General features: G+C 32.1%; 1 protein-coding gene across 2 annotated transcripts in view; it reads left to right on the top strand.

The window, feature by feature from the left end:
• The window catches only part of LOC142327954 (uncharacterized), a 56,147-nt gene that overhangs the window by 23,242 nt on the left and 9,127 nt on the right, over positions 1–23,778 (top strand). The window contains exons 3-6 of one of the 2 annotated variants that reach the window (XR_012757131.1): positions 18,946–19,071; positions 21,864–22,100; positions 22,934–23,179; positions 23,288–23,400. Coding sequence is in view for 1 of the 2 variants with exons in the window: in XM_075371375.1 (XP_075227490.1) it covers positions 18,997–19,071; positions 21,864–22,100; positions 22,934–23,179 (558 nt within the window). In the remaining variant the exon portion in view is untranslated. The remainder of the gene's footprint in view (positions 1–18,945; positions 19,072–21,863; positions 22,101–22,933; positions 23,180–23,287; positions 23,401–23,778) is intronic. The other variant, XM_075371375.1, reaches the window with a different exon arrangement.

The following is a 23,778-nucleotide window of genomic DNA, read 5'->3' as shown; positions in this document are numbered from 1 at the left end:
AAATTTACTATACGTTCCTGTTATGGGGTTACAAATAATAAATATATATTCGTTAACCTCTTTGATGTAGCGAAGGTTTTCCTCTATTATTCTCCGTTTAGTAGGTGACACGTCAGGTTGGCACCTCAAAGTTTTTTTGTGTGAAACTTTTCTGCCGTAAGTAATTTTTACACGTGTACGTTGAATGAAATGCAATAAAAAAAGCATTGAATTTATTTCAAACGCTAAATTCCAAGTCCTTAATGTTATATGAATTTTCTTATAGTTATTTGATTTACTTGATTTAACTTTATGGTTTTGTACTTACTATTATTTCGCCTCTCAAGTGATGATGAAAATAGATTTATATGATGAAAATATATTTTGGGTTACCTTGACCGGGCAGTGGAGTTTATTATTAAAGAACTTTGGATCCGACTAATTTTTGAATTCGGCTGACCGATTTCACTTATTACTTTTGTATGGTAAAAATTATGTTACCATTTTTGCGTAATTAGCAGATTATTTTGTTAATTGAGGAATATAACTGTGCAACAAAGTTTGTTTATATTATATTTTTATGATTTCGCTGATCTTTTAGTACGGTTATCTGAATTCAAACGCGGTGCTAGTTTCTTTCACCGCCGTAATGTGGACATCTACTTCGTCGAATCAAAATCGTAATGCATTTTAAATCCAAGATAGTTCCAAATACTGCCTTAGGTATTAAATAAATACTATGTACTGTATGTTATGTACTGTACTGGAATTTTTCTATTTTGTTAGTTTTTATATAATGAAGGTAGAATGTGATACGTACTAAATTTATCAAACGCTATTTTTACCGAATTCCCAATAGATTTTAATTTAATAAATAATTCAAAGGATAATTAGCCAAACCTGTTTTATTACAAGAAATTCAGTTGTCATATACCTCGCATAGTTTACTCTTGGTTTACGAATTCTGTATGTGATTGTTTTAAATTTTATTTTATTCCAAAACCGTACCGAAAATTAACTACTAGTGAGCGAAATTACTTTCATATGTACAGGATGAGAGACTTAAAACCGAACCGACCCGGTTCGAACTGTAATTATTAGTGTCACTTTTAACATTGCTGCTACTACGAACTCCACTATTAATTGTTTATTTTATTACTCTCGTCTAGCGACGGGCATAATCGAATTGAGATTAATCGGACGGCTCATTTGAAATATGAATGTTACTTATTTTTTTCACAAGTACAAACATCGAATAAGATTAATTACTGTTGAATAATACTCTAATGTTTTGACTGTCTACGGCTTATTGGCGCCGCAATAATGCCACCCGAAAAATTATTTTCTGCAAATGCTGCGGTTTCATTTTAATTATCTCATTCTCATTCAGTAGTTAATAAAAGTAGTCATTCAGTAGTCAAAAAGTAATGTGTGAAGTTTATTCTATATCCACCACCGACAATTGTTTAGCCAGGTTTCATACATTAAAAAAAAATTAACAGGTCTTGAATTTAATTCTTGTCTTACAACGATCTTTTCAATAATTCCAATCGAAATAATGGCCACAAAGGATTTAAAAAAATAAATGCATCGGTGATGAAAACGTTTGCAATGTTAATTTTATATTTTTGGTTCGTTATAATTTTATAAAATACAGTAATATATTATGGGATGCATTTAAGTTGTAACTGTGTAACCTTGAACGGTTGTATGTAGTCGAAGTTTGGAAGGGGGGTCCCCCTTCTTCACTTCACCGTCATACAACGTACTAGGTTGCTAGGAAACCGATCGGTTTCCTAGCAACCAGTGTTGCCAGACTTACAAATACACATTGCCTGATAGACAGCGGTCAAAGACCTTGTTATTATGTCTTCCGCGCTACTAAAACAAATATTCAATTAACGCGTCAAAATGCATCTATTAACAAACTTGTTTCGACAGCATATCAACGTTCAATTATTTTTATTTTTTTTTTAGCATGTTAAAAATACAAAGACTGACTGGGATTCGACACCTTTATTTTAAAACGGATTATTTTTATAAACACAAGGGTCAACATTGTATTAATCTTTCATATTATACGTATTTTAAAGTTTATGTAATTTAACATTACATATTGTGTAGGGGGCTGATGATGATCGTAAAATAATAATAATAATAATGAAAATTATTTTATATTGAAACGGTTTTTTATACTTTTTTGCATTTGAGAAACACAAAACATTTGCTTAGATTTAATACATAATTTACTACGAAAATAAGAATCATAATGTTAGTATATCATTTTTTTCATAATTCACATATACTTCACACTCACACATTTACACTCCAATAAAAGTTATGAATTATTATAAAGCTAATCGTCGATTTTTCTTTCTCGCCATAATATCTAAAATTTCATCAGGATTAACAGTAATATCTCTATATGTAATCTATTATATCTCTAAAAGAAGCACAAAGACCGACATCATATTCATAGCAATAATATTGCAATTCCTTTTGTATGCGTTTGTAATACAAACATCTTCTTGTTTTGTGTTTGTTTTTTCTGTATCTGAATATGACTGGAAATGTCATTACTAGAAAAGAGAAAGCGGACGAATCGTTGGTAAAGTTGAATTTCATTTTATTTATTATATATAAACTATTTTATCATCGTGTTTTCTATTTGCTTAAGATTTGAATTTGTTTTTCAAAATTCAATTTGATTATAAACACGAATTTTCCTCAGTAACGATGGATTTATAATTAAAAACTTGCGCTTTACAAGTTCAAGAACGTTCACGATCGTAATTCTTCAACTTGCAGAAATCTGATGATTGCAATTTACATGTCCTCGGAACAGGTTTTGCACACGTGCTCGAGATAGAAGGGGTGTTACATCTTGTACAATAGTTAGTTGTCATTCGTTTCTTTTGGTAACGGCACATTTCACAGAAGGTTCTCTATTTTTCTTGTCTTCCGGTCGGTGTCTGTGCATCATTGTTTCCTAGGATCCCTCCAATAATTGTTTTCGATGACCGAGGTAAAGTAACAACTTGCAGAAGAGTTTCCGGCCAGGGTATAACTAGATCTTTCATGAAATTTGTCCTTGTCATTTATTTTTGCGGTATTAAAATTTACAATGCGTGAAAAATGCCAGATTTTTTTTTGTGGGATTTGAACCCAAAACCTTCCCGATGAGTTAAAAAGAGCAATACTTATGCATCGTTTATTTTATAATTGAAAATTTTTAATCATTTTAATTTTTCGATATCAAATAAATTTTTATAAAGTATAAAATATACGGCTCTATAGTTTTAATTACTTTTATTATTTTGATTTTGTACGTGAAACGATTTAAATAATTTGATTAAGCTATCTCTCTACAAGAGTGAATGATTGTTTTAGCACTTTCCGACAAGACACGGCGCAGTACCGACATCGACAAGAATATTTTCACGTTACAAGTTTTAACTTAGTTGTTGTCTACCAGTTTCAGTGATTTTTTTTTTGTTTTACTACCCGACATTATTTTTTATTATAGTTTATTTCTATTATCGTCATTAAACTTATCCCACAAGCAGGGCTTACTATAAGTTCTATAAGTTCGATTAATGTTACTACATCGTATTTAAAATTAGCCATATTTTAGAGAAAAATTGGAGACGCAACCGGTACAAAACAACGAACTGAGACGACACAGTACCGACGCCGACATGTCGGTCATTGTGAAAGGTATTCCTGAGTTTAAGTTAATTCTTACGACCGCCGACAAAGTGTCGGTAAGTGTGAAAACAGCCATTGCCTGTAAAAAGATTCTTTAATTTTATACTATAAATTCATTACAAAATTTGTTGATAAGCAATGGCTCCCAAATTTTGCCGAATTGCGGCGCCCTTTTTCAGTTAAAACTTTTCCACGGCGCCATACCCTAAGTAAAATAATGACTACTCGTGAGTAAGAGATAAAAATAAATTAAACTCGTGTATCATCATTACTTAACATTTTATTTTTTCTTTATTAACGTTAATTAATAATTATAAATGTCTTGGTTCAATTAATTATGAAACTTTTACAATATTTCGAAGGGCGCCGCGGCGTCAGGTTTGGGAATCGCTGGTCGATAAGGTTTCTAACAAAAAGGTTTCGGTTACCGTCAATACGAAATTGGAAAATTATCCTCGATTAATTTTTCCTCATCGAGAAACAATTATTTCCATTTAAAAAGTTTTACGAGCGGTTTTAGCATTAGTTGCCGTTACATTCAACGCGTATAAAAGAAATTTCTTCTACTAAAATAACAGTTTGTTCAAAGTATTGTCATATGCTTTATTGTTTCAACCATGTTTACATTTACGTCTGCTATTTTGTCCCAATTTGGTTGAAAACAGCTCGGTCAGTTATGTATTATTTTAAAAATACTTTTAAAAAAAACATTTCTATAAATAGGCCAAAAATGTCAAATCTTGGCTTCGTGATAGTTATATCTATCTGTAGCGATATCATTTCTGTTTCTAATCTTCTTTTTATTTAGTCTGAAACAAATAAATTAGACGTTGAAATGGATTTTATTAGAATTCCTTTTTTTCAGTAAAAGAAGACTGATCGCTGAATCATAAACGTAAGACCGCATGATATAAGGTCGGTTATAGTTTATTTTAAATGCGTTAAAGTAGCTTGTTCCCCTCCTTTCTTATATTTTAAATGGAAGAGTACTCGGATGAAATATCAGAACGTTTTACTCTTCGGTAAAAAAATTAATATAGTATTGAGGTATATTATTTGAACAGCAGGTATTTTCTTAGTGGTTTCCACATCGTTGAGGTAACGAAATAATAATTTAAAAAAAATCATGAGTATGCTCAGAGCAGAGAATGAAATAGCAATCGATCGCGTTGCAAATAAGTTTTTAATTTATATATCGCATCGACTATGTTTATATAATAATATTAACAAACAAACGAAACAAAATACACACCTGGGCTGTTTCAAAATTGGCCTCTAACTGTTGAAAATGTTTTGCAGATTATTTCGACTAAGCGGTACGGTCAGGAATGTCTCTAATCCTGTTGCACGACTGTCTGCCATCATCCGTTCTATAGGGTGCCGGCAAAGCATCGGGTAAAGGCTGAAACTTGTCGTGCACTCCCGTCAACCGTTACGAATATTGTACGATTAGTATTTTCCGGCAGAAGGAAGAACAGAGATCTGTCAGTGACTTTTTTTGGTAGATTTCATAAGAAAGCTATCTATTGTAATGATACCGTGGTTCGACTTTCGGAAAATTTCGACATATCTTCGCGTTTCACATCCTCCAGACTCCAAAACCACCCGGTTAAAAATGTTACACGTGCGCGCGCACACGCACACACACTTCACTTTCTTGTTGACACGATAATTTCCGTAATTTTGCGCCAATCGCTTTCAAATTTATACGTAAAATATAACCACCCAAACTCTCGGTCGAGTTTGTTAACGGGCAAAATCGGACCGTGGGACTGGAATTGGGGGCGCTTTTTTGAAAAAATACTATACCTTTCTTATTAAGTAAAATATCGAATTCGTTTAAAGTTTCTACTATTCTTCGGGTAAGGACCTAGAACACCTAAGTAAAGTCTTTTGATATCACCGACCGTTGACCCAGGGGGTGGAAAAAATGGGGTTTCGAAGACAAAAAAAATCGTACCTCCTTTAATAGGCACAGTGTCGAATAGGTTTAAAGCGGTAATTAGTTGTATAAACGTACCTAAAACTTTTGTCCTATACAATTTTTGATATGACCTACCCTTACGGCAAGGGATGATCAAAATATTGCTGGAACTGTAACAAGATGGAGCTTGCCGTACGCTAAACATGTGAAACTTTTTTCACATGTACCTACTTAGCACCGGTGAAATCTACTACCGCCTTCCGGCGTCTCGAAAGGAATTTTTTGTCATGAAATGTAGACGTTAGTGTGCACTGAATTGTCACGATAAGTTAAGTAGTTACTGAACAATAAACACAAATAAATAACATTTATGTAAAAAATTTAAATATAAGGAAATAAACTCGTAAAATAAGAGCGTTACATTACGAAATTGACAAGTAAAATTAAAAAAATTACAATTAAATAATGAATAAACGTTATAATTAATTATTTTTTGTCATTTAGGGGTAACGTGATAGATCCTTTCAGCAGTCAAAGAATTTATTTAACCTATTAAAACATTTCTATTTTATTACAGATTTTTATTTTCTTTTAAAAGTATACGCAATTTCATATTTTTTATTTCGGTTTATATTTTTGATTATTCATTTCGATGATAATTCATGAAAAACAGTCGTGTGTCTTTCAAATATTACTCGCTACGCTCTTAAAAGTTACAGATAACTTCGATCAAGCTTTTTTTGAATGTTTAGGATGAGAAACAACTTGAAGAGGTAACCGCATTCGTATGATTTGACATATGATTTTTTTTTCAGGGAAATCTTCATGTTTTCTTCAAATCCGATCATCCTGAATTACCCCTCACAGGCGATTGAAAACTTATTTATTCAATTTCAAAAATCGGATAAAAGCTTTAGGAAAAAAATTTGTAATTCTTAAGTAAATACCATCGTGAATGCATAAGAGTGAAAGCATGATGTTTTGAACATATTCATTAAGGTATGTTAAACATATAATAATAATAATAAATTTTTTGTTAACTTTTTCTTTTTAAATACTATTAGTAACTGGGGAAACTCGATTTTTAGCCCGATCGATGAACTGGAACTTTTACAAAAAAAAAATTTTATCGGTAAATTTTCATCTTCAATTTGTGAGAAAAATCTTTGTCGTTGAATTAAGAGAGAATTCTTAATAATTTTTTGTTAATTTTTGTAAAGGTATTCCCTTAAGATTACGATGAACTGTAATCTTGTACTCCATGTTGCGCTTTAAAAGTAGGTCTGATATTACAGAGTGACAAATGCGCAAAGTCGTAAAGTTTCATCGATAAGATAAATCGACGAGTAAGGTTATCTATCTAATTTGAAATATAAAAAAAAATTGTACCGTTTAAAAATTGATAATCGGTATCTCTCTCTTTTTCCTGTTTAACCTCCGGTAACTACCGTTTAGATAATTCTTCAGAGGATGAATGAGGATGATATGTATGAGTATAAATGAAGTGTAGTCTTGCACATTCTCAGTTCGACCGTTCCTGAGATGTGTGGTTAATTGAAACCCGACCGCCAAAGAACACCGGTATCCACGATCTAGTATTCAAATCCTTGTAAAAATAACTGGCTTTACTAGGACTTGAACGCTGTAACTCTCGACTTTCCAAATCAGCCGATTTGGGAAGACGCGTTAACCACTAGACCAACCCGATGGGTTGATTATCGGTATCTAATATTTCGTATCGCGTTGTTTTAGTCTCGTTTATACTGAGAATCTTTACTTCCTTATTCGAAGTAATAAGGAACCGCGAGAAATTTCTGTTTTCAAATTTCAACGGAACAATCCATTCTGATCATCCCTGAATCCATTTTTACTAGTTTCGGTGCGATGTCCGTACGTACATACGTCCGTATATATCTCGTATAACTTAAAAGTCATTAGCCGTAGAATGTTGAAATTTTGGATTTAGGGCTGTTATAATATCTTTGGCACCTCTGCTTTTGATTGCAATCGACTAAATCAAAAAAGCCCAAAATCTAAAAAAAAAAATAGGATTTTGGACTTTTTCTTAACTGCAGTAACAACCCCTCGTCGAGAGCTTTTCAACAATATATCATAACCGGTACTATTTTCGGTTGGTTCCAGTTACAGCCAAATACAATTTTAATTAATATAATATTTGGATCTTACAAGAAGGCACATCGGTTCGAATCCGTCATTACGTATATTTTATTTTCATTTTTTAAATTTAAATATATTGATTTATTATTCCTCCTCTATGAATCATGAGACCTTGCCGTCGGTGAGGGGGCTTGAGTGCTCAGGGATACAGAGTAGCTGGACCGAAGGTGCAACCATATCGGAGAGGTATCTGTTGAGAGCCAGACTAAGGAATGATTCCTGAAAGAGGGCAGCAGCTCTTTCAGTAGTTGTTAGGGGCGGGAGTCAGAACGACTTAAACGGCCATATCAACATCACTCAGTCCTCTGAGTACTGCGCAGCTGAAAGCAATGGAAAACTACAGCTGCTTTTTTTTTCAAGAAAATGTGGCTCTGCATTTTCATATAGCAATGATGGAGGCGCCTTCCTCGGTAAAATATTCCGGAGGTAAACTAGTCCCCGACCGGGTGGGGACTACAAAGGAATGGGTCACCAGAAAATTAAAAAATAACATTCTACGAGTCGGAGCGTGGAATGTTAGAAGTTTAAAAAAGGTTGGTAGGCTAGAAAATTTAAAAAGGGAAATGGATAGGATAAATGTAGATGTAGGCAGGCCACGTTTGGAATATGTAAAACAAATTGTTAGGGATGTTGGATGTAGAGGGTATACTGAAATTAAACGACTAGCACTAGATAGGGAATCTTGGAGATCTGCATCAAACCAGTCAAATGACTGAAGACAAAAAAAAAAGGAAAAAAAAGATTTATTATTATTTCAATAATATGTTTGTATTCATATAAAATGTTTACAATCAGAGGTTAAAAAATATTAATAAATCAATATATTTAAATTAAAGAAATAAAAAATAAAAATACGTGTGTGAAGTCGGATTCGAACCGATGTGTGCACGGTTACGGACTCGACACGTTGTCATTTGCACCACTTATCTACTTGAGCGATGCGAAACAAATGTGTTTTATTAATAGTTTCGTTTATTTTTCTAAAATATTTAATTCTTTTGTTTTGTAGTTTTGTTTCGTTTAATACCTAATAAAATCCGTCACATTTTTAAATATATATATATTTTTTTTTAATAAACTTCGAAATTCTTTTGTTTCTGTGCAGATTATTCATAGTTTTACTCGGAATCAAATTCTCTACAAATTTTGTTTAAAACCTTAATGCGTTTTTATCACCGATTTAACAACGTTATTTTACACCAAACGTAAAATAGTGTTTTTTTCAACTCCGATCTTTTGTTTATTACCCCAGATTTCTCAAATACTAACTAAAAAATACAGTTATAAGACCTTTTTTCTTTTTCCTGTTTAGCCTCCGGTAACTACCGTTTAGATAATACTTCACAGGATGAATGAGGATGATATGAATGAGTGTAAATGAAGTGTAGTCTTGTACATTCTCAGTTCGACCGTTCCAGAGATGTGTGGTTAATTGAAACCCAACCACCAAAGAACACCGGTATCCACGATCTAGCATTCAAATCCTTGTAAAAATAACCGAATTTACTAGGACTTGAACGCTGGAACTCTAAGCTTTCCAAATCAGCTGATTTGGGAAGACGTGTTCACCACTAGACCAACCCGGAGGGTACAGTTATAAGACCTACCTTTTTTCAGGTCAGATTTCATATAAAACCGCTAAAGTTCCCCCTTAATTTGGATCCCAGTATTATAGTATAGCTTAATTTGATGGAAGGCACATAAATAAGGGTGAAACCTTTCGCCAGCCGACGTTTGTTAACGAAGCCGTTTCCGAACCTATATTTGTACAAATTTTCTTCTTTATTTTCATCGCTCTGTATTAAACAGGTAACTGATATGCGGAACGCTAGAACTATATCGAATGCTTTTCTTTTAATACAATATTCTGGAAATATATTTTTCTTAATTTGAGACCAGCAAGCCGAGTCTTTTGTCTATTTTGTGCCTGTAGCGTCGGAACAAATCCTGAAAGTTTGTGATATTTTTCGTGAATATCTCTTCTGTACATTCCTGTCTTGTAACTTCTCTAACGTTTATTTTCTTGTGCTATTTTTTTGATTTAATTTCCTGATATCTCAAAACGTAAAGAAAAATTCAATTTCAACCCTCACTCCCACCATCTAACCGAAAGTAAAAACCGTATGTTTCTTCGAAAATTCTGTAAAAAATAGATTTTTGAAATTCAGATTAATTGTTTAAATACAAACGCACGAAAAAATGTCGACATATCTACATTAAATATAAAAGATTACTAAAAAATGATTCACAATTTCAGTATTAAAGATTATTTTGACCATATCTTTCAGAATACGTTGAACGGGAAGCAGCTAAATAGTGTTTTTTGTTGTTTTTAATTAGGATCATTTAAAATTTCACGAACAGAATAATATTGTTCCCGTAAAATAAATTTTTTTATCGCATTTTAAATAAATCGGTTAAAAGATTTTTCAAATGAGATTGGCAATTTTTTAAAACGATAACATAATAAGGCCGCCCTTTCTCGTAAATATAGTATCGAGTTATAAACGAAAACAGCTCCGTTGTCTGTTTTGGTAAAAGTGGATATTGTTATTTTTTTTAATTATAAGTGACCGTTCTTTTGAACAAAAATTGCACATAGAATGCAGAAAAATTAAAAATATAGATTAAGAGATGTAAAATCTAAACTGAGTTTCCGATCTCTAGAATAGCGTTTTTTCTTATATTAAAATTATATTAGTCCTTTATTTTTTCTAAATGTATTTAACACTTGAATTAATAATTAAGAGTATTCTGTACCTATCCGTTGAGAAAAAGAAAACATTTTTTTATGTTACGATGTAGATATTAAAATATTTCTAAACTTTTTTAACCTATTAGCGTGAAATAAAAAGTTTTTATAATGAAATTATCGTCTTACTAGATTTTCTTTCTGAAGTTGTATTAACTGTATCTTGAAATTATTCATTTACTGCCAAAGTTAACAAAGTTTGCGAATAATTTTTCTTAGATATAATAAAAATATCAACATTTGAAAAGGCATAGTAATATGACTTTAATGAATTAATTTTTGAAAACCACAATGTCGAACAATATTAAGTCCGTAATCTAAGGAGACCTTGTAAACGTTTTCAATGCGGTCAGTAACAAACCTCTTAATCCATTTTAGCGCACCTAGTGAATGTGCTTAGTACTACCGGGTGATTCAAAAAGGACCGTAACTTTAAAAGCTTATAAAACTCTTTTATAATTACACTGCCGCTTGTGCTAAAAAAAAATCAGTTAAAACTCTTGACAGTAGTTAAAACAAAGACGCAAACGCTATTGTATGTAACCAATTCAAGGACAAGTATATAAAAAAACTACGTAACAGAAAGGCTTGTACATGCCACTGTTCGTGTCGGCAAGACAGAGGATGTAAAACACTGGCCATCGTTAAAAGATAAATCATTTATTTTAAGATTAATATTTGCTTTGCTTTTGTTTGAAAAAGCGTTTGTTTAAATCAAAGTTTATATATTTAAAATAAAGTAACAAAATAATCTGAATTATGTTGCTAAATTTTTTTAACTAAAATTTATAATTTATCGACTTTAAATATTTTTTATTTATAAATATTTATATGAACAGTAAAGGAAAACCACAACTGATAATTTTTTATTACGATTAAATTTATAAAATGTTTTTGTGTTTTGGTCAAAATGGATTTTACAGCAGTTAAAATGAATATAACGATTTTAAAAACCGTTTTTGTTTATAAATCGAGTAAATTTAACGTTTAAAACATCGTATACGAATTAATTAACAAACACTGATTTTAACTAATTTCGTAGCGATGAAAAATTTGAATTACAATTTTTTTTTGTCTTCAGTCATTTGACTGGTTTGATGCAGCTCTCCAAGATTCCCTATCTAGTGCTAGTCGTTTCATTTCAGTATACCCTCTACATCCCTAAAAATTTGTTTTACGTATTCCAAACGTGGCCTGCCTACACAATTTTTTACTTCTACCTGTCCTTCCAATATTAAAGCGACTATTCCAGGATGCCTTAGTATGTGGCCTATAAGTCTGTCTCTTCTTTTAACTATATTTTTCCAAACGCTTCTTTCTTCATCTATTTGCCGCAATACCTCTTCGTTTGTCGCTTTATCCACCCGTCTGATTTTTAACATTCTCCTATAGGACGGCATTTCAAAAGCTTCTAATCTTTTCTTCTCAGATACTCCGATCGTCCAAGTTTCACTTCCATATAAAGCGACATTCCAAACATATACTTGCAAAAATCTTTTCCTGACATTTAAATTAATTTTTGATGTAAACAAATTATATTTGTCACTGAAGGCTCGTTTCGCTTGTGCTATTCGGTATTTTATATCGTTCCTCCTTCGTCCATCTTTAGTAATTCTACTTCCCAAATAACAAAATTCTTCTACCTCCGTAATCTTTTCTCCTCCTATTTTCACATTCAGCGGTCCATCTTTGTTATTTCTACTACATTTCATTACTTTTGTTTTGTTCTTGTTTATTTTCACGCGATAGTTCTTGCGTAGGACTTCATCTATGCCGTTCATTGTTTCTTCTAAACCCTTTTTATTCTCGGCTAGAATTACTATATCATCAGCAAATCGTAGCATCTTTATCTTTTCACCTTGTACTGTTACTCCGAATCTAAATTGTAACAACAACCGATAATATTATCGATAAAATAAATTATGATGAACTTAATCTTTCTTTCTCCTGTTTAGCCTCCGGTAACTACCGTTTAGATAATTCTTCAGAGGATGAATGAGGATGATATGTATGAGTGTAAATGAAGTGTAGTCTTGTATATTCTCATACCTGAGATGTGTGGTTAATCGAAACTCAACCGCCAAAGAACACCGGTATCCACGATCTAGTATTCAAATCCGTGTAAAAATAACCGGCATATCATCCTGTGAAGTAATACCTGAACGGTAATTTCCGGAGGCTAAACAGGAAAAGAAAGAAATATCTCATTTCTTCCGCTGAAAAAACCAAAATTTAAGAAAACGATACCGATATAAAAAAAGGTAAGACACTACATTTCTATTATCAAAATCTGTTCAAAAATACACGTTAAATATAAATAATCTATAAAAATAAAAATGTAGATGTTCGTTTGTTCAAAATCATAAATCTCCGAAAGTTCTTCACCGATCGCTTTGAAATTTTGACACAACGTTACGTTCGAATACGCGCGTGTTTTTATATACCTAATATGTGACATGTAAAAACAGCGCTATCTGTTGGACGTAAAAGCAAAACACGCTGTACTAAATTTTTTACTATTCAGTTTCAGTTTTTGATATATATATATCCAGTTTAGACTAAAAAACTATGGAACCGATTTACGCGCGGCAAAAAGAGGGAAAGGGAAATAGGGAAAATCAAAAAGGGGAAAAAATAAAAAAGGAAATAGAAAGGAGAAAAAATAAGGCATAGGGGGAAAGGAAAGGGATAGGGGAAAATGGGGTAAAAAGAAAGGGATTATGGTATGGACGTACAATGAGAGTGCTGCTTGACTGTGTGCCACATCCTTGTGGATTACATTTGTTATGCGGCCTTGCATTGTAAATTTAAATTGTCCAGGAATTTTCATCATATCCTGGGCAGTAATAAAGAAGTTTTGGACTGGGTATTTTTATTTCTTCCAGGTATTAGTATTTTACATATTTTTAATAATAGTATGCTTAAATTTTTTATGTACAGTAGTTGTATATTTTTGTGTTTCACATTTTAGTTAAAGTTTTTTATTTTGTCATTGCTTTCAGTATTTTAGTTTGAATTTAAATTTTTGTTTTTAAGTTTTTATTTTATTTTAATTCTGTTACTGTCTTATTAGATTTTATACTTTATTTCTATGTTTCATTTTTTTCCCTGGGCATCATAACGAAAATGTTTTTTGCCCAGAAAAACACTGAAGCAAAACACTGAAGGTCCTCTGGTTTGATTACTGTATTTTAGTGCCTAATTTTGGCATCTACTGAAATGTCCTTTTTGTTCAAAATATTTTTTGTTAGTTAAAAATCTTTTAAATTTTAGTTTTTGTAAGTATTATTATTATTACTATACTGTTGGTGTTGTTATTTTCATTTATTTTTATTTTTACAATTATTCGCAATATTTCTATCAAAGACATCTACATAAAAAGAATAACAGGTTACATAAAGGCATTAAAATCTTATCGGTAAACATTATACATATTATTAGAATGCTGAAATTTTTTTAAAAATCTGTAAAAGCGGTGGGTGGCAAGCAACCACTTTTTCTTAAAGCTACTGTTTGATTTCAGCTTTCCTCCAGCTGTTGTGGTAATTTTAAGTACCACAAAAGGGAGATAAGTTGTGTTATCTATTATTACTGCACTCCCTTCTTGTAAGTTATTTGTACTTCATTCATAAACCAATTTTTATGATAAAAATAATAATTTATGATAAAATATACGTCGACCACCACTTCACGCTTTTAATTTGTGAAATGTCTTGAAACCAATTTTTTCACAATACGACGAACGGTTATAGATGATAAAATTTGCTTTCAGTTTTTCCCGTATTTCCTCTTTGAACTTCTTAACGGTAAGGATTTCATTCTGAACGGTAGAGGTATTATTGATATATGTTTCTGCACAATACATGATTGTTAAAATTGTCCAGCAACAGATTTCCATCCTGTGTCCTATTTTTCCCTGGCGTTTCAAACTGAACGCAACTATTGTTGCTATCGCACTCCTTAGCTGTCCTACATATCCTTTGTATTGATCTCCAACTAATGCCGCGTGTTTCAGCATTGAGTTCACGAACTTTATCAAAGTAAATCACGCTACGGAATTCGAAGTCTGATAGCTTTTGAAAAAATTTATATTCATTGTAGATTACATTTCTCGAACTACTTTTAATTGTATGGCCATGTTGACTGGAAAATGAAAGTGTTTCCCTCTCATTCATATTACACTCTCACACATATTACATAGTTACAGAAAAATTACAAAAAAAATCTATAACTTAAAACCTGATAAAAAAAATTCGAATTAACTGCATGCAGCAGGTAGATTTAGTACAACTGAAAGAGGAACCGTTTAATATGATTAATGGTGATATTCCAAAAGATCCTTTATCAATTGAAGAGACCATCTCAGTTAAATCAAAAAATGTAAAAGTGGAAAATGAAATGGTAAGAGTTATAGATTTTGCATACAGTGGAATACCAGTTATCTAGATTGACCTTTGCTAGGCCAGATCTGGATAACTGGAAAGACAAATTAAAAAGTTTAATATACACTGGACATATCATTCTAATGTTTAAATGGGTAAAAAAAAGTATTAATGTAGAAGTAAAAAAAAAGTCCCTAAAATAAAAAAGAAATTTGGAACATGTACATTGTAAGAAAAAAAGTAATGTGACACATTAGTATAGTGTAAAAAAACAGTGTGTAGAAAGTTACTTTTATAATTAGTTTAACAAATCCCTTAATACAGGGTGAGCAACATAAAATCACTCATAATGTAACCGCTGCAGAATTGGTAGGTTATTTTGGAATGAAATTTGATAAATGATATGGATAAATTAAATAAGAAAAACATAAAACTTAATTTAAATGTTGCATTTATATACCTTATTGTTACAAAAGATGTTTAACATGGCTACCTGGGCATCACTGCACTTTTGTGCTCAACTGTTCATATTGAGTGTTGTCTGATGCAAAATGTCATTTGTGTTGATATTTTGTTAAATGTTCACCTTCAGAACGTTTGATGTGTGACAAGTAACTCCATCTTTTTGGAAGAAGCTGTATTCTTTTTCATTATCAGTTACTTGTGCATAGAATTCTTTGAAAATTGCGAGGTAACTTGTGTATTCACAGTCTGGTCAAATAATATTGTTCCCATTATACAATTACCGCAAACGGTTTGTAACACCAATTTTCTCATTGTGAAGTGAACGCTCGAATATCTTGTGAGGATTCCTTGCCATTTAGTACTTTGTGATCTGTGAATTAATATTGTCTTTTAAATGAAGATGCCGTGCCTCGTCTGACATGAAATACAACATGGGTCTAAATGTCGCCAGCAATGTTTTTGAGAAGCTGGTTGCAATAATCAAGTCGTTTCAGTTTGTCTGTCTCCTTCAGTTGTGTCACAGTTGTAATGTGGTCACAATTGGAACACAATTGTAATGTCACAATTGGATTCACTAACTGTGACTAACGACTTATTGTTCATTTTCCTCAGCTCTGAAATAGTGGCCTTAAGTGAAGCAACCTGATCAGACAACATCTGAACAAGTTTTTTCAGCTTATTGCAAGATTCACACTGCTTAATACCTAAATTCATGGGAGCTTGTTTTGACGCAGCAGTGGCAAAAGATACATCTAAATTAACAAGGTTCTGTGAATTTAAGTGTTTTTCTGTATTCTCTGCATGCAGCCAGAAAAGATAGCTTGTGCTCGCTAGAAAGTCTGAGAATCACCTTTTCCTCTTTAAAAATTAGGCAGTCTCGAGAGCGGGCTGCTCATTTTTCATCTGTGAACCACTCATTTTTCATCCGCATGGCAGTCTTTGTCATTGTGGCCTTCCTGAGCACATCGAGCACGGATCTCCATCTTCGAGCAAGATTTTGATGTTCCTGGTATTACCGGGAGATTAAATGTTAATATAAGAGATGGCATTAGTTCTTCCCACTCGCTCTGCCACTTCTTGATACAATTCACACTTCTTATTACTTCTTGGATTCGAAGTTCGTCAGAGTAATTTCGTCAAAAACCGTTAAGGGGGTTAAATAACTAATATCAATATTTGATGTCATAAGTTACACAATCTATGTTTAATTGATTTTTAGTTTTAATCTCGCTTGTTTAATCAAATTGATTTTATGTACATGTTATTTCTTTTTTCAGTTTCTTTTTCTTCCATATCTCCTTTTTTTATTTTCCAGTGTTTTACATCTTTTCTTCTGTCCAGGTAAGAAATATTTCTTCTATGGTTTTTTCTCTCCTGGAAACCTGAAATATTTTGAAATTCTTTCCCATAGTAAATGTTCTTTGATGTCTTCTTGTATTATTTTCATTTTTTCTCTCTCTTTTTCAGTTTCTCTGTTTCAGTTGTTATTAGTTTGTAGATTTTTATAGTGTATAAATACCCTGTTGGGGGGTTCATTCTTTGTAGATGACCATAAAAGGCGATTCTTCTTTTTCTGATTAAATCTAATATTTTCTCCATGTTCATGTAAAGTTCATTCATTATTGTGTCTTCTTTTCTGTCTTCGATGGGCTGAAAGACTTTTTCTGAGTATTCATTTTTTATTAATTAGAAGTTTGTTGTCAAATGTCAGATGTTCAGTTGGATATAGAGCTTCCAATGAAATGATTGTGCAGTAGTGTCTTAGTCTTTTTTTTCATCCCTTCCCCTTGGGACCAGACCTAGACCGATGAAGCACGACTCAATCCCAAGGGTGCCTTTGCCTCTAACCTCCTGAGTGACAATGTTGGACCTGGCTATGTCATTCCCAGCACTGGGTACCACCTGGTAGGCCAGGATTGGGTCTTTCCTAATGCCTTGCCTGAAAGAGGAGGGCCCCCTAGATGACCTTTCACCCGGCACTCTGGTTTTTTTCATTTTAACCCCTTAACAAATCCCCTGGAGTCCTCATTCATTCATCGGCTGTAAGACACCTCAGCATTCCATGCCTCCAGAAAGGGGCTATCCACCTAGCCCGTAATCTAGAAACCCCAAATCTCCATTTCCCTATCATCCTCCTCATCTTCCAGCTCCTCCCTAGCTTTAGCTCTCATTATATCGATGACCATATTGCAAATGGTGTCCCAATTTTTCCGATTAAAAAACATCGTTTCCACCACGTTATCTGTGGTGATCACACCAATAACATGCTCCATCTCTCTCCTCTCCATCACCCATCTGACACAGTGGAACACTGTGTGCTGCTCCACTGCATCACTCTCCGTAGAAGAGGCACCCATCCATCCGACCTCTTCCTCTTTCTGTTCCACAGATGCTTGTTGAAGCAGCCATGACTGGACAGGAACTCCATCATCTCATAGGCTAACTGCCATACCTTCTGCCCAGCCATGGTTTGATCTGTGAGAGCAGCCTTCTCGTCCAGCTCCGTATCTGCGTCCTTTCCCAATGAACGTATCTTGCTTATCTTGACCTTTTGGCACACCCGCTGATCTCTCCACTACTTCCTTCGCTAACAGATCTAAAGGTGGCATGGCCGCTATTACTAAAGTTGCTTCCGTCAAAACTGTTCGGTACGACCAGTTTTGAGACCAGCAATCTCGTTCTCACAATCTTCTTATCTAATGCTCTCCTCCAGGCTGGAACAGTGTACAAGACAACGGACCTAGCCACTGATGCTAATAATCTCTCTTCGGACTTTTCCGCGTACTGATTTTCATCACCGCACTTCTTAATTCCATCTCACAAATGGAGGAATCTCTGCCGCAGCAACCACCTCCAATACCTCACATGGCCTCCTGGGGAACAGTACCTCCACGCAGTCAGGTAACAATTCAGGTAACGCTCTCCTGAACTTTTTACTAACAATCTTGAAGGCGTCTCCCCATATGTCGCTATCAAGGTGATCACACAACCCCTGCCACTTCTCTCTCTTACTGCTCATAATTTCTTTCTTAAAAGCTTTCCGACACCTCTTTAATTCTTCCAGTGCCAAATCAATCTCCTCCATCGCACCTCTATGATTTGCTTGCTGTAGACGCTTATTACACCAAAACAGGCCTTCTAGCTGCCGCTACCTCAGGCAACCACCAATATACAAGTTTATCTATTGGTCATGCCTTCTCCAGCGGCATATGGCAAGCCTTCAAAATTACCTCTGTTAAAAACGCCGGCGAAATGCCACTGAGGTGACCTAAACACTCTTGTACAATATGTTACACCCTCTCAATGCCCAACACACTAATCACTCTTCTTACTTATACATCAACCCCTCATGACCATGAGGCCCCCAGTTCAAAATAGATTACTTCATGGTCGCTAAGCGACTGTTCCTGCTGAAGCACTTCCCAACCTCTAGTCTTAGTCTGGCATTGAGTGATCTTACCTTTTTACTGCAGGTGTTTTTAGTTAATGTAAATGGCTAGCCATTTTACTGATTTTGGAAATTTTGTAAGGTTTTTTCTTTTATCTTATTTTTAAAGGAATCTGAGATCTCATTAAATGATGAAGTTTTACCACAGTTTAATCTTAACATGAAAACCGATGAACTTGAAATTAATTGTTTACACTCTGTGAAGATAGAAGAAGAGATTGAATATCCAGATCATGTAAGTATTTATAATTATTGGATATTGTAACAAACATGCTTTGCAGTGATTAGTGATTTGAAGTGATTAATATGTATTTATATACTTGTATTATTTTTTTTTTGTTTTAACTTTTACTGAAAATTCATTATCATCTTTACAGAGTAAAAAGTCCAATTATTACAGTCTTTTTTGCCAACATCATTATCAAACACTTGTGTAATTTTCACAAGTTTTTTTTTATAAGAATTGCATGTTTTTGTGAAATTTAAACAAGTGCATGTTTGTAGTAATTTAATCACATTCTGTCAGATTTTTATAAATTTCTTACAGTGGGAAGAAATTTAATTATTTTTACCTGTTTATATTGGTTAACATGGAAAAAAGATCAAATAATGATTATCACTTAATGTAATTGAGGTTTAGTTAGCTACATTAAATGAAATTGTCTGTTAAACAGTATTCTGGGACAGGCTATCCCTCATAATCTGTTTTATTTCTACACTCCTTTTAATAGCCTCCTTAATTTTATCTAGCCACCTTTTCTATGATTTCCTCCCATTTACCTTCAGTTTAACCTGGTTGTTAAGGTCTTTCTTATCCCATTTCCTATGAGCACCCTAATTTCTGCATTTCTTATACAGTTTCCCCCATCGGTCTTGTTTACAATATCACTAAGAAAATGTTTTATTTTCTTAACTTGTTATATTTACTTTTGTCCTGCCTTTTAGGAACCTACATCTCTACACCTCATCAGAAACTTCATGAAATATACACCTTCTGTAAGAGTTCTCTACATCTACTTAGTAGTTCTTTTCATACTATTTTCTTTCTCATAAAAATTTACTCCCCTCTCCTGTATTTTTTCTATCTCCATCAATCTTCCTTTCTTATATCAGCTCTTTTCCTAGCTATTTAAAATATTAATTACTATTTCAAGAATTCAACATTTTTCTTTCTTTTGTGGTTACCGCATAGGCTTCCTTTTTCTTACTTTCATTTCCAAAAAAAAAATCTGAAAATAATGGTTGAAAAGAAGGTCCTGTAATGCATAAACAAGATTCATTTACAATTTATTCATGTGAAAAAAAATTAACTTTTAACAGTTCCCTTGTGTGGTTGGAAAATTCTTTTGGTATGATTTTATTTTTTTAATCAATCACATTATCAGAAATAATAATTGTAATCAAAACTGTTTTTAAATAACTTTTATGCGAACTGTAGAAGTATTACTGACTACAATCTATTTCATTTTTTATTTAAATTAATAAGTAATAAAGATGAGAAATGAATTAGAAAAAAATAAAGATGTTAAAAAGACAAATTTAATTGTGATTTTATTACTGTAAGTGTTACAAGTACTTACGATTTGATACTTTTATCCTCATTAATTTTCTAAATCTGCCATTTTTAAGAGCAATCAATCCAAACTTTTCTGTGAACAACAATTTGTTTTACTATGTATGCCTCTGGTGTCTGATAGTGGTGATTCCAAAACCTAAAAGTATCAATCAAAGTGCCAAAATGCAATTTAGCAAAATATTACATGATATTCTTTGGGTATTTTTTTGGATTCTTGGAAATTTTCCACTTGCAGTGAAACAACAAATGTGTTTATTTTAGCTGTAAAAATCAAGTTATATTCAAAAGTTGAATAATGATCAGTAATATTTATTTAACTAAGGGGTAAACTTAAAAACCTTTTTTGTAATTTGGAAGTTTTTATAATAGATTTATTTTAAGGTTTTAATTTCAGACTTATTTAATACCCACTTTTAAATACTGGTGTATGTACCTTTATACACATTCTTACTAAATTTTTTTCTGACATTTATTTTTTAACAATAAAAAAGAGAAGAGAAATGCTAATCTTTTTTTTAATCCCCCCAAGATAATTTATCCAGTTACTTAAATATTTTTGTATTATTGTAAAATATATTGCTGATAAATTTTAACCACTGCTATTAAATCTCTATTTTAAATAAAACAGCAAGTAAATAAAATTGTGTTATTATCTTATTAATTAAAGACTTAATATATTTGAACATTGTAATTAAAAATATATTTGGATGTTATTTAGTTGAGTTTGAATAGATTGCTTTATAATTTTTATTTATTCTGAAATAAACTCCAGCTAAAAAAGTTAAAATTAAAGATATTCATAAAAGGAGGAATATTTTTCTATTTCATTTTTTTCATATACAGAGCGCAGTTTATGCATACACTTGAATTATGGAATTTTTTTTAGTTTTCATTTTAAGATTTGTTGTAATTAATTAAAATACTTCTACTGAATTTTTTTTTAAATATAGCATCCTTATGTAAAATTACTAGAAATGAAATAAAAATATGTTTCCTAAGTAGGCAATTATTAACTATTTAAGGTATTAATTGAATTGTTAATATTGTCAATTATTTTTCATAAATCATTACAAATAATAAAACAGACACAATCTAAATTTTATTAATGAATAAAAGTTACATTAAATCTAATACTGATGTGAGAATGTACACCTTGATATTAATTTCCGCTGCATTTACTCCTGAAGCGGTAATTAATTTTAAAAGTATTTTTTTCAACTCTTGACTTACCATACAATACTACAATGTACAAATTTCAGTGCAATTTGATGTTTTATTTGTGCATTTTGCAGATGTTCATTTTTAACCTAAGTAAACTGTAATTTGTTATATTATTGCAAACTTCTTTTTTTCTTAAAATAAAATGATTACTTTAATGACTGATTTAACAAATTTAAATATTTATTCATAAAATGGAGGGTTATAAGTTTTTTTTTTTTAATTTTGTAAAGGTGGTTGCTGATTCAGATGAAGAATTTGGTGACTATCTTCCAAGAAGACGACTAAGAAACAGTGCTAGACGAGTTCATCATTTGAGGCCTGATCCTAGTCATGAGTTATCAGAATCTGATGATGATTGGAATTTAGCTGCAAGATCCAGCATAAGACATCTTCAGCGATTAATACCTCGTACTAGGCAAAGTCAACGTATTATTGCTCTAGTAAATTCTAATAATTTTCAAAATGAGGTCAGTAATATTTTTATTTACATTATTAGCAGTATGTGACTGTTATGCTTTTAGACTTAAAAATAAATAATTTTAGACTTACAATAAATCATTGATATTGCAAATTACAGGACTTCAAGAAAACAAAGGTCATTTGTAAAAATGTAATAGAATTGTACGTTTAAAAAGCTTATGGTAATAAAAACTTATTTAAACCTCTATACTTTTTTTATGGATGTTTTAACACTTTTCAACCAAATTTTTTAAGTAGTACTTGAGTAGAACACAGAATAATATAGACAATAACAGAATTTTTAGAGCCAAGTCCTATCTGTTCTTAAAATTGTTTTGTAATTTTTTGAGCAGACATTGTATCAAAAATTTTTGTATAAACATATCAAAAGCAAGCTCTAAAGAAATTCCAATTGCAAAGAGAGTTAGAACAGTGTCTTGTTTCCATGTAATAAAAATAAACTATTTATATAAACGATCAGTATATGCTGGCAGAATCAAGTGTGTAAAAAGTAATTGTAATGAAATTTCCTTTATTTTCAATTAGGACCAAATAAGTGTTCAATTTAGGGAAATTATAATCTTGTCCGAGAGGCGAATTTAACAAATTCCGTATATTTAATATAGTGAAAGTTCAACTCTGAAAGTAGCAAGTATAGAATTCCATTTTCCTAACTCAATAGACATTGGATTTTTTATGAAAACAATTTAAATTGTAAATTGTTTTCATGAAACAGTCGTAATTTTGAATTCAAAAGATAATTGATTTCAGTTATACTAATGTAAAAAGATATAAGGTATTGATGGGTGATTTGTATTATATTATTCATTTTTTATTTTAGTCCTCGTCAAATGATGTTGATTTTAATGAAGATGATAGTGAAGAAGAAACAAATTCTGCTGTTACAACTACACAAAAAGGTAATCAAAAGAAAACAGGGACACCAAGCAGTCGCAGGAAACCTAGACAGAAGAGAAGAAGGAAAAGAAAAAACTGTAGATTTAAAATTAAATTAATAACGACTGAAGAAGGTGTTATTGAAGTGAAATTGCCTAGAAAACGGAAGAAAAGATACAGGAAGAGAAAGGTAAGATTTCTTTATTGGAGAAAAATTTAAAGTTTTCTTATTAAATTATTTATTTCAAACTTTGGTATAAATGTGGTGGTGTGCTATAACCAAAAAAATTGTTTTCAGGTTTTCTAAATGTGACGTTTCTGTTCCACCAGTTATAAGGAATTAATGGAAAATGTAATCACCAATATCCAGACATCTTTCTTTATCTGTTTAGCTTCCAGAACCACCGTAAGGTATTATTTCAGAGAATGAATGAGGATGATATGTACGAATGTAATTGTAGTCTTGTACAGCCTCAGGTCCACCACTCCTGAGGTTAATTGAAACCCAACCGCCAAAGAACATCGGTATCCACAATCTAATATTCAAATCCATATAAAAGTAACTGTCTTTACTAGGCTTTGAACCTTAGAACTCTAGACTTCTAAATCATCTGATTTGCGATGACAAGTTAATCGCTAGACCAGCCCAGTAGGCAAAATCCAGACACCTGAATCTAGATTTTCATAAACAAGATGCAAAGGGAATTAATTGTTCACTAATTTAATTAAAAATAATTAATTTCTAGTGTAGTATGTAAAAATAATAAGTTTTAAAATAATAGTTATAAA

This window comes from Lycorma delicatula, chromosome 7, assembly GCF_047948215.1.
Source record: "Lycorma delicatula isolate Av1 chromosome 7, ASM4794821v1, whole genome shotgun sequence".
Taxonomy (NCBI): domain Eukaryota; kingdom Metazoa; phylum Arthropoda; class Insecta; order Hemiptera; family Fulgoridae; genus Lycorma; species Lycorma delicatula.
The sequence above is the reverse complement of the archived record's forward strand: the minus strand, read 5'-3'. Positions and strand labels throughout refer to the sequence as shown.